The 11,340-nt window shown below is 40.3% G+C and overlaps 2 protein-coding genes across 2 annotated transcripts; both read left to right on the top strand.

The window, feature by feature from the left end:
* Positions 1 to 1,666: 1,666 nt before the first annotated feature.
* On the top strand, positions 1,667 to 3,023 carry LOC144703295 (uncharacterized). Its single transcript, XM_078575444.1, has 2 exons — positions 1,667 to 2,646; positions 2,787 to 3,023. The coding sequence occupies exons 1-2, from the start codon at positions 1,726 to 1,728 to the stop codon at positions 2,793 to 2,795; spliced, it is 930 nt and encodes a 309-aa protein (XP_078431570.1). The 5' UTR covers positions 1,667 to 1,725; the 3' UTR covers positions 2,796 to 3,023.
* A 4,805-nt stretch (positions 3,024 to 7,828) lies between these two features.
* On the top strand, positions 7,829 to 8,552 carry LOC144703285 (Acyl-CoA N-acyltransferases (NAT) superfamily protein). The gene has a single exon (XM_078575433.1). It carries the CDS (start codon positions 7,943 to 7,945, stop codon positions 8,459 to 8,461), a length of 519 nt encoding a protein of 172 aa, XP_078431559.1. The 5' UTR covers positions 7,829 to 7,942; the 3' UTR covers positions 8,462 to 8,552.
* The last annotated feature ends 2,788 nt before the right edge of the window (positions 8,553 to 11,340 follow it).

Here is an 11,340-nt window from a genome sequence, read left to right as displayed (position 1 = left end):
CTCCAAGTGTAGACCATGATATGATCATCTTTTTATTTTTCTTGAATGTATGTATCTGGTGTAAACTAATTCTATGCCAATTAATTGTGACACAATTTAGAGGAAGACAATGTCATATGTTGACGTAAATTCTTCAATAAATCACGTCCTACTCCTAAACCCTACATGCACCCCATATTTATAATAACAAAAACTCATTACACCAATATAAAATAACAATCACAATTGAAGGCAATATTTCTTTTTATCTACTGCAAGAGAAGACATGCAACAAAGTTTCTTTTGTGTACAGTAAATGAGTATTTTATCTTAGGCAGGTTCTAAGAATGATGAATTGGACTGGATTGTATACAAACCTGGGATATGAGATAATTGGTCCCAGGGTTATTTTTCATGTGACGGGAAATTCTATTTATAGTAGTGCTCTCTGGGAATTTCGATGATGGTGATGATACATGGATGTATTATAAAGTCATTGTTGGGGTATCTAGTACCAAGTGCGATCATCATGAAGCAGGATCTGGAGAAGTTTGGTGCAAGTGCTGCCAGAGACGACGAACCATTGTGATACCTTCCCAATTTTCATCCATGGTCATATACGTATTCTTGTAAGTATAAATATCATATTATTTCTTTTGACCCTCCGGTTTTGCTCGCAGGCAGCTAAGTTAATGGTCAGAGTGTGGATTTCTACATCTAGACATATTTTTTGCATGCTGAGTTCAGCCCAACATACCATACATGGGGTGTGGGTTGATCAATTCAACAATTCTAAATGTTCTTCAATGAATCTGAATTGTAAATATGAATATGACTTTGACAGCGAAGATGAACATGAACATGAACAAGAATAATGATTCATTGAAGTATTGAGATCATGCTTAAAAATAGACTATAAAAGACGTAAATAGGCGCTGTCATCATGTTGGGATAAAACGGACTTCCTTGTATGGTAAGTCCATGTCAACCTTTTTTATTTTGACTTTTCTTCTTTAACTTTGTCATACTAGGCCTAGACTGTTGCCAAACGGGCCTGATTCCAGAGCAAACTTTAGATAAGGTTTAGGTATTTGCAAAAATCTCAGACAAGGACATAATATGATCTTATATTATGGTTGCATTTTGTATAGTTTGCCTACTATATAAAAGGTATATATTTTCCAGGGATAAAGGTTGTTACTATGGGATGTGGTCACCTCTCAGTTTGTTATACGCACACCGAGGCGCCGGTGTCCGTATCATCTAATGGAAAGCTGGCTTGTTTGGAATTTTACATCCTAACCCCCCCAACAAAAATTATTACCAACGAATAACAAATTGCAGATCTTTGACCTGTTCATCAGTGGAATATTCGTCATTTTAAAATACTGAGCCTCGTAATACTTTTATTGCTATGATAGTAGTACCCAATATTAAAAAGTATAATGAATATGTCCTGAGAAGTTCGGTTTTCGACGAATCCCAGCGGAATATCCGTAACATACTAACCCTGTAAAAAGTTTATTTGAATAATACTTCGACAAAGTGACGTAAGAAAGAAGGAATGTTCGTGGACGGACGGATGACGACCAGCGGGGACCCGTCTCGTCGGTTAGTTCCGTCATCCGGCGTCCTTCGTTTAACTTTTAAATAAGGGAGGGTATTTAAAGACTTGACTTAGGGAAATTTCTTATTTCAATTTCGTTTCATTTTCCTCTCTCTTTGGTTTGATTCGTGGAGCGAGCCATGGCGGATGCTGCAGAGATCTTCCTCGAGCGCAATGGCGAAGAAGAAGAGGAAGAAGAAGAAGAAGAAGAAAACGAAGAAGAAGAACAGATCGAAGGCGGAAGAAGCAATGTTGAATCGTCTGCTCGGTTTGTTGATCGTGCGATGCGATTTCATCCGGCAAATATCTTCATGCCGATCTTTTCACCTCCGATCCCGCCGTCCTTCGCCTTCCGCCGCCCGGATTCATCGATCTCGTCCGTCTCCGACTCAGATTCTTCCTCCGATCCTGCCGAAGATCTTGATCCTTGTGTTGGAAATGTTGAAGGCGTGATTTCTGGTTCGCGTCCGCTGGAGAGTGATCTGAGCCGTGCGATCGTGGTCCAGGAAGAGGATCACGGCAAGCTTTCCAGTTCAGTTGACTCCCAGGGATCCAGATCAAGTCCGGAGGCTGACTCTGAGGTTGAAGACGATCCGGATCGGGAGATGCTCCGTTTGCATTTGGCCGATGATGACGTCCAAGAACGCATCAATCAAGGGATACTAGACCTTCTCAATTACGACATCGACTGGGATGCGATTGCAGAGAACTGGGATGCGATTACAGAGGAATTTGGGATCATAGGCGAAAACGATATCGCGGATCTTATTGCGTCGGAAGATCAAGAGGTTTTCTTGGACGGGAACCCGCCGGCAGCGAAATCTGCGATGAAGCATCTCCCGACTATTACATTGAACGAGGCCGACGCGGCCGAGCTCAGCAATTTCTGCGCGATTTGCAAATCTGAGATCTCCATGGAAGAGAAATTGAAGCAGCTTCCTTGCCTGCACCATTATCACTGCGAGTGCATCTTCCCATGGCTCAAGATCAGGAACACATGCCCTCTTTGCCGATTTGAATTACCCATAGACGAGCCCGATTATCAGCAACCGCGAGCTACGGTAATGAACTCAACACCCTCTTCTTGCAGAAATTCATTAAATCTTTTATCTTTCCACGATTTACTCGTTCGCTGTTCTTCATAATAATAGTTTTAAAACCCTTTTTTAACCTCTTTGCTGCTCTTGAAATGGTTTTGCAGCTTAGATAGGGGCAAGTAGACGAGTTCAATATCTCTGCAAGGTGGAGAAGTTGTTATTATGTTTTCGAGCTTCGTCTTCAATGTTTTCGAAACAATCTGATGAAGAGATTAGTGATGGCTCCGGCTTAATCACATAAATAGCAATATTTTTATGATATTTTCTATTAGAAATTTTGTTTGCCACTGCTTGATAAAATATTCTATCTTCGGAATGGGATCGAATCTTTCTTTAATTTATCGATCATCTAGCAGTAAATTTTGGGAATCGGTTTTAATATCTTGTCCAGATGTCTATTCGATTTTTATTGAGCCTTCATTTTTTTTCTAATTTTATGCAGTAGACATTTTGAAGGGGGATAAATGGGTCAACATCTAGTCCCATATTTTCCCCTCTTAATTGTTATGAATTCGAGAAAAAAATAAATGTATGTTTGTAAAACAATTTTTTTCAGAAAAAAAACAAATTGATTGACCATTAAAACTAAAATAATAAGTAGAAAATATTTGATCCTATAACTTTGTGAATCTCTTTCATGAGGAATTAACCTTTTTTATGGAGAAAATAAAATGATTTCCTCATTTAACAATGTTTGGTATTGGAATTGACTTTATCCCCAGGAAGCTCTCTGCATCTGACTCCCCTGATGGGTCACATACCTGCCAAATTTAGGAATGTCCTAATTTAGTTAAAGTTTGAATCACTTCAATATGTAATTAACTCTTTTATACTATTTCAGAAATGGGGTCATCTGCACTGTTTGAATCACCCTTCTTCCAAAGAAAAATATTTACTCTCTTGGGCCCTAAGAGTATAAACAATCATTAATCTAGTCATATTAAAGATTATTTATTGGCCACATTTTTTTACGGGGAGGAATAGTATAAGTGGAGAAAGTGTTTTGCACTAGGGTCTCATGCCTCGTCTGTTTGGATGACCCTTCAGCCATCACTAGAAGTGCCTAAATATGATAATGCTATAACTTGCTTAATTTATATAATAATGTTTTATCATATGCTTTTATGAAGATTAGGCATATAATGGAGACTGGGTCTAGGTTTAGAACCCAAATATCTGTTTGAATCACCCCCCTAAAGGAAAAGGTCATTAATCACTTAGCCCCTAACAGTATAGGAATGCCATAATCTAGAAACGGTTTAAGTAATGTAGACACTATATTATAATTTGGTCATGTTTCCATGAAGAATTCATGCTTTAAGGGGAAAATATATTGTTTTTGGACATTGCAACTTATATTTTGAATTACTACACCAATATAAAAAAATTAAATGATCACTTGGGCCCCTATTAAAATTTGAAATGCTTTAATCTAATATTTATATTAAGTTTTGGTCATGTTTCCAATGAAAGGTAGACATTTCAAGTGGAAAAGTACATTGCTTTAGGATACCAAGGCTCATCTGTTTGAATCATCCCCAGCCAAAAGAAAATAAACTAAAAATCACTAGGGTTCCAACAAAACTTTGGAATGCCTTAATCTAACGACAATTCGAAAAGCCAAAGACGAACATTTGGTCATCTTTGAAAAATAGTTGATACATTGAGTGGAGAAAAGTGTACAACTTTAAGGGTCCTTGGCTTATCAGCTTGAATCACCCCAGGCAAAGAACATAGACTACTAATCACTCGCTAAAAAATTGGACAGATTCAATTTAATTACATCACAAATCACGTAAATAAGAGATTCACAATTGATGATAACTGTTAAGAATAACTGACATGTTAGCACAAAAAAATGTCAACCTTTGGCCAACGATGTATCTTGGTCCCCAGTAATCAATACTGCCTCAATCTTAAAAAAACTATGAGTCTTTTCAAATTATGATCGAGAGTCGCCCAACATCTTGATGGAAATATATGTGGCCGGCAAGCCAATCACACATTCTGCATCTCGTTCCATATTCATTAATAGAACATATTCATTATAGTGCGTGTGTGATGCGTATAATGAAGTCCATGAATACATGATCGAACTTAGTGAATTACAATGAGATCGTAATACGGAGATCACTAGTCTTTAAGCATGTGTTCTAAACATTCCTATTCAAAGGATGTGCGAGAAGGACATCGAAGTATCCTGATAGAATAACACTATCTAGCTCACTCATATGATGAGTATGGCCGGTCCCGTAGCCATTAGTGTGGCGACACTAAGGATAGATAGTGGGTGCTCTTTAGTGGAAAGAGTTCACCGAATTGATCCGTATGAATCCATGAATGATATTATACCGAACTGTCAATCAGGTTGATTCACATCACGGTTGTATAAGTGGTCCTTAGACTTGAGACACCAAAGACGTCTTGTGGACGGACGGTTGCACTTTGGCTATGGCCAACGAGTCTCTAATCATGGGATTCTAAACGGTCTTAGTTCGGGTGCATCAAGAAGTACACGAAGGCGATTGAGTGGTCAAGATGTGATCGTCCACCCTCGGTATAAGAGATGACAGCTCAAGGAAGACGATGCAACAAAGTCCTTGGCCAAGGCAGTGAAATATCGGAGAAGAGTTCTCCGATGATTTCTGAATGCATCAGTACTAACTCGGATGATCGATTAGGGTTTGACAGTTGACCATACCCTAAGTCGTCCAAGGAGCGTCAAGTGGATGAGGGATTATACATACACGGTAACCGATGATGAACAGGTTCCATGAGTGAGTCGATGCACACTCCTTTGTATCTTCTAGGACACGAGGTGTAGCTTGGCACCCCACGTGTCGGAGTCTCGACCTATCGATTGGGTTAAATCGATCCGACATTAACTAATCTATATGATGATATAGTTAATTAATTTGGAAGGCCAATAAAGGTTATTGGGCCGCTGGAGTCGTTAACTAAACTGATACATGGGCCTAGAGGGTCACACGCAAATGGTCTTTTGGACGTTGGAAGATATACTTAAGTTTTGGGGGTTTTTATGAAAAATACCCACTTAGTATAAATAGGGGAAGGCCTTGAACGAAATTCACCCACGCCAGAATTGTTCAGGGGCCTTTCCCCTTCTTCTCCACTCTCCCCATACCCCCTCTCCATCCCTGATGTGATCAGGATGACGTAACGACGCCAATGGAGAAAGAACGGGGCTCGTCAACGAGAAGGAGGAGATCCGACGCGCCGAGGACCGCGTGGATACGTCTAGAGGCTGCACACTTGAGCAGCTCGACTCGTCTCGCTCCGGGATCAAAGAAATCAGGAATGAGATTCGTGCAAGGTACGCCGTTTCAATGTTTTTGTCGATGCCGTTTAATTCGCAAAGAGTCTTCCGCTGCGCATCGTTTTGATTTGTTCATCCAGATCTAGGCCTCTAGAACCCAACACATCTAACAGTGGAGACTGACCCATCCTTCATGACCCAAATACAAAAAAAGCATAGAAAAAATCTGATTCCAGTAAAAATATGAGCTTTTACATCATAAACAAAAATTGAAGTGCTTCAACTTAATTACAACATAAATCACATAAATAACAGCTTCGTTATTGATGATATTTATTAAGGCTGATTGACATTTAAGCTTAGAAAAATGTTAACATTTGGAAGACCATGTCCCATATCACAACTGTTATCTCTCGGTCCCCAGAAATCAATATGACCTCAATCCCAAAAAAGTGTGAATCTTTTCAAATTATGACAATGGAGAAAAGACCCATCCTACATGACCCAAAGATAAAAAAGAAAGACCCATCCTACAGATCTTCCCATCTTTCTAGGAATACTTCCCAACAAGAAAAATCAGAATAAAGAAAAAACAAGGATTTTCACCAAGCGTCATTCCAAAGTTTGACAGATTATCCTTGTTGATAACGAAGGATTCCTCTTACAAAAAAAAGGTAACATTCTTATGACCCCAAGACAGACCCACCCGTCATGACCCAAAGACAGAAAAGGTATAAACACATGCAAAAAAAGAAGAAAAAAAACAGATCTTCCCATCTTTCTTGGAAGACTTCCCAACAAGAAAAATCAGAAAAAATAAAAAAATAAGGATTTTCACCAAGCGTCATTCCCAAGTTTGACAGATTATCCTTCTTGATAAGGAAGGATTCTTCTTACATAAAAAGGTAATATTTTTATGACCCAGATACAAAAAAGGTATGAAATCATACAAAAAAGAAGAAAAAAAAAACAAATCTTCCCATCTTATTAGGAAGACATCCCAACAAGAAAAATTAGAATAAAGAAAAAACAAGGATTTTCACCAAGCGTCATTCCCAAGTTTGACAGACTATCCTTCTTGAAAACTAACGGAGGATTCCTCTTACAAAAAAAGGTAACATTTTTATGACCCCATGGCAAAAAAAAGGTATGAACACATGCAAAAAAAGAAGAAAAAAAAAACAAATCTTCCCATCTTATTAGGAAGACATCCCAACAAGAAAAATCAGAATAAAGAAAAAACAAGGATTTTCACCCAGCGTCATTTGACAGATTATCCTTCATGACCCAAATACAAAAAAAAAGTATGAACACATGCAAAAAAAGAAGAAAAAAAACAGATCTTCCCATCTTTGTAGGAAGACTTCCCAAAAAGAAAAAATCAGAATAAAGAAAAAACAAGGATTTTCACCCAGCGTCATTCCCAAGTTTGACAGATTATCCTTCATGACCCAAATACAAAAAAAAAGTTTGAACACATGCAAAAAAAGAAGAAAAAAAAACAGATCTTCCCATCTTTGTAGGAAGACTTCCCAAAAAGAAAAAATCAGGATAAAAAAAAACAAGGATTGCCACGTTTGACAGATTATCCTTCTTGCTAAGGAAGGATTCCTCTTACAAAAAAAGGTTACATTTTTATGACCCAGAGACAAAAAAGGTATGAAATCATGGAAAAAAGAAGAGAAAAAAAACAAATCTTCCCATCTCATTAGGAAGACATCCCAACAAGAAAAATCAGAAAAAAGAAAAAAAAAAACAAGGATTTTCACCAAGCGTCACTTCAAAGACGAAAGTTTGACAGACTATCCTTGTTGAAAAACTAACGGAGGATTCCTCTTCTTTGTAAGGCGCAAGAAGAGGGGGCGATAAGAGAGGATAAGGAGATGAAAGTTTGACAGATTATCCTTGTTGAAAACCAACGGAGGATTCCTCTTCCTTGTAAGGCGCAAAAGAGGGAGGGGCGACAAGGAAGAGGATAAGGAGATGGCGGCGGGGGGGGGGGCGGCGGCGGCGGGATTCGCAGGGGGGGGGGAGGAGCTGCGGCGGCGCGGGCTGAGCGTGCGGCGGACGGCGGCGGGGCTGGACTTGGACGCGCTGAACGGGATGTTTTCAAGGGTGGGCTTTCCGAGGAGGGAGCCGGCGCGGCTAAGGATGGCGCTGGAGCACACGCAGGCGCTGGTCTGGCTGGCCGACGGGGCGAGCCGGCCCGTGGCCTTCGCGCGAGCCACGGGCGACGGGGTGTTCAACGCCGTGGTGTGGGACGTGGTGGTGGAGCCCGACTGGCAGGGCGTTGGGCTCGGCAAGGCCGTCGTGGAGCGCATCGTGGCGGACCTGCGACGGACCGGGGTCTGCAATATTGCGCTCTACGCCGAGCCCAAGGTGGTCGGGTTTTATCGCCCGCTCGGGTTCGCCACCGACCCGGACGGGATACGCGGCATGGTCTACGTCCGAAGACGGGATTCCTCGCCCCCCCCGCTCTTCTCTTCCTCCTCTTCCGGATGACTGACTGACTTGGATTCTCTCTCTCTATCTATCTCTGTATCTATCTCTCTCTCTCTCTGTCATATTTATCTACAATCTCCGCATAAGCTCATCTCTCTCTCTATCTCTGTATCTACCGATATCTCTGTGTCTATCTCTCTCTCACTCTCTGTCATATTTATCTACAGTCTCTGTATATCCTCATCTCTATCTGTCTCTGTATCTATCTGTATCTCTCTCTCTGTGTCATATTTATCTACAATCTCCGTATAAGCTCATCTCTCTCTCTATCTCTGTATCTACCGATATCTCTGTGTCTATCTCTCTCTCACTCTCTGTCATATTTATCTACAGTCTCTGTATATCCTCATCTCTATCTGTCTCTGTATCTATCTGTATCTCTCTCTCTGTGTCATATTTATCTACAATCTCCGTATAAGCTCATCTCTCTCTCTATCTCTGTATCTACCGATATCTCTGTGTCTATCTCTCTCTCACTCTCTGTCATATTTTGTCTACAGTCTCTGTATATCCTCATCTCTATCTGTCTCTGTATCTATCTGTATCTCTCTCTCTGTGTCATATTTATCTACAATCTCCGTATAAGCTCATCTCTCTCTCTATCTCTGTATCTACCGATATCTCTGTGTCTATCTCTCTCTCACTCTCTGTCATATTTATCTACAGTCTCTGTATATCCTCATCTCTATCTGTCTCTGTATCTATCTGTATCTCTCTCTCTGTGTCATATTTATCTACAATCTCCGTATAAGCTCATCTCTCTCTCTATCTCTGTATCTACCGATATCTCTGTGTCTATCTCTCTCTCACTCTCTGTCATATTTATCTACAGTCTCTGTATATCCTCATCTCTCTCTGTCTCTGTATCTATCTGTATCTTTCTCTCTGTCCCTATCTCCGTATCAATTTCTATCGCTGAGTCTATCTCCCTCCCTATCTCTTTCTCTGTATCTATCTCTATCTCTGTGTCTATTTTTCTCGCTATCTCTATCTCCATCTCTCCCTCTCTCTATCTAAATTTCTATATATATATATATATCTCTCTATGTCTACCTCTTTCTCTCTCTCGATCTCTATCTCTGAGTCAATCTCCCTCTCTATCTCTATATCTTTCTCTCTATCTCTCTCTCTCTCTCTCCACAATTCATATTTCTCTACAATCTCTGTATAGACTGATCTTCTCTACCATCTCTATCTCTAAATCTATCTCTATCTCTATCAATAATCCCTGTATAAGCCGATTCTGCATCTCTCAATCTCTATCTCTCTATCTCTATTTTTATCTCTCTTCCTCTCACTCCGTATCTCTGTCGATATTTTTCTTTGTTTGTCATACTTCTCTACAATCTCTGTATAACCTCAATCTCTCTACAGATCTCTATCTCTACCTCTATCCTATCTTTATCTCGATCTCTATCTCTATCCCTTGCTTTATCTCGATCTCTATCTCTATCCCTTGCTCTATCTCGATCTCTATCTCTATCCCTTGCTCTATCTTGATCTCTATCTCTATCCCTTACTCTATCTCGATCTCTATCTGTATCCCTTACTCTATCTCGATCTATCGGTGATATTTCTCTACAATCCCCGTATAAGCAGATTCTTCACCCCTCTATCTATATCACTATCTCCCTATCTATATCACTACCTCTATCTCTATCCCTGTCTGTCATGTTTCTCCACAGTCCCTGTATAAGCTGACTCTGTATCTCTCTATCTCTATCAAAGTATCCGTCTATCTCTATCTCTATATATATCTCTGTCATATTTCTCTGCAATCTCTGCATTCTGTCATATTTCCCCACAGTTTCTGCACACGCTTATTCTCTCTGGCTGTCATATTTGTTATGTACAATTTCTATGTAAGCTGATTTTGTCTTCTTTCAAAAATAGCCGATTCTCTCTCTATCTCTCTCTATCTCTATGTTATTTGTCTGCAGTCAATGATTTTCTCTGCCTGTCATATTTTGTTGTGGACTCACTGTCACTATTGTGGGTTGCACTCAAGGGGGAAAACCCTACTTACTGTAAGAGTGAAAGTCTGGATAATTTTATGGGAAAAGGGGGTTGCACTTATGCGATCTCTCCTTCCCCTCTTTTAGCTTCTTCCTTCTTCTCTCTCAAGTAGGCAACGGCAGACGCCATGCATCACATCACACGTCACAGTGATGGCACCGTGACGGATGACGTGACGGTGACGATGACAGTGACAAAATATCGTGACAGTGACATGACGGTGATGGAGGTTCTCGGACAGGTTACGTGACGGGACAGATGTCACAGATGACGTCGGTGACAGATCTCTAAAAACATTGAAAAATTGCAAAAAAAACGTAAAAAATTATCTCCTTAAGAGAGAGAGAGAGAACTGAGCTTTGAATTTTCGTCACCTGTGACGGTGACGCCGTCCAGTGACGGGACGACGCGTATGGTGACGCGTGACAGGAATGTGATGGATTTTTTCAAAAACCTGGAACGTGTGATGGGACGCGGACGTGATGAAGTTCTTGCCACATCACTTTTTTTTCATCCGTCCCGTCACGTCCCGGACGTGCCATTCCCTACTCTTAAGACATTGAAGTACAATCTCCTCTCCTTCTCTCCTCTTCCCTTCTCCTCTTCTCTCTCCTCTTATAGTGACATGGTATCAGAGATTGTCAGATTCCTTAAGCTGAGTCTATCTCTTATTGTGGATTTTTTCAGCTCAATAAAAAATGTTTTGCCATACATTTTTCACTGTCATTAACAAATCAAAATATCAGGTCAGTCTGGTTGTTGATCTATCTCAGATCAACTATTTGCTGGTGTGGCAATGTTTATTTGTTGTTGTAGAAGTGCCTTGCACTGAAGTTTTTCATTTTACTTATCCAAGTTGTTTT

This window comes from Wolffia australiana, chromosome 1 (genome assembly GCF_029677425.1).
Source record: "Wolffia australiana isolate 7733 chromosome 1, ASM2967742v1".
NCBI classification, from domain to species: domain Eukaryota; kingdom Viridiplantae; phylum Streptophyta; class Magnoliopsida; order Alismatales; family Araceae; genus Wolffia; species Wolffia australiana.
Note: the sequence above shows the minus strand (reverse complement) of the source record. Positions and strands in the feature narration are given on the sequence as shown.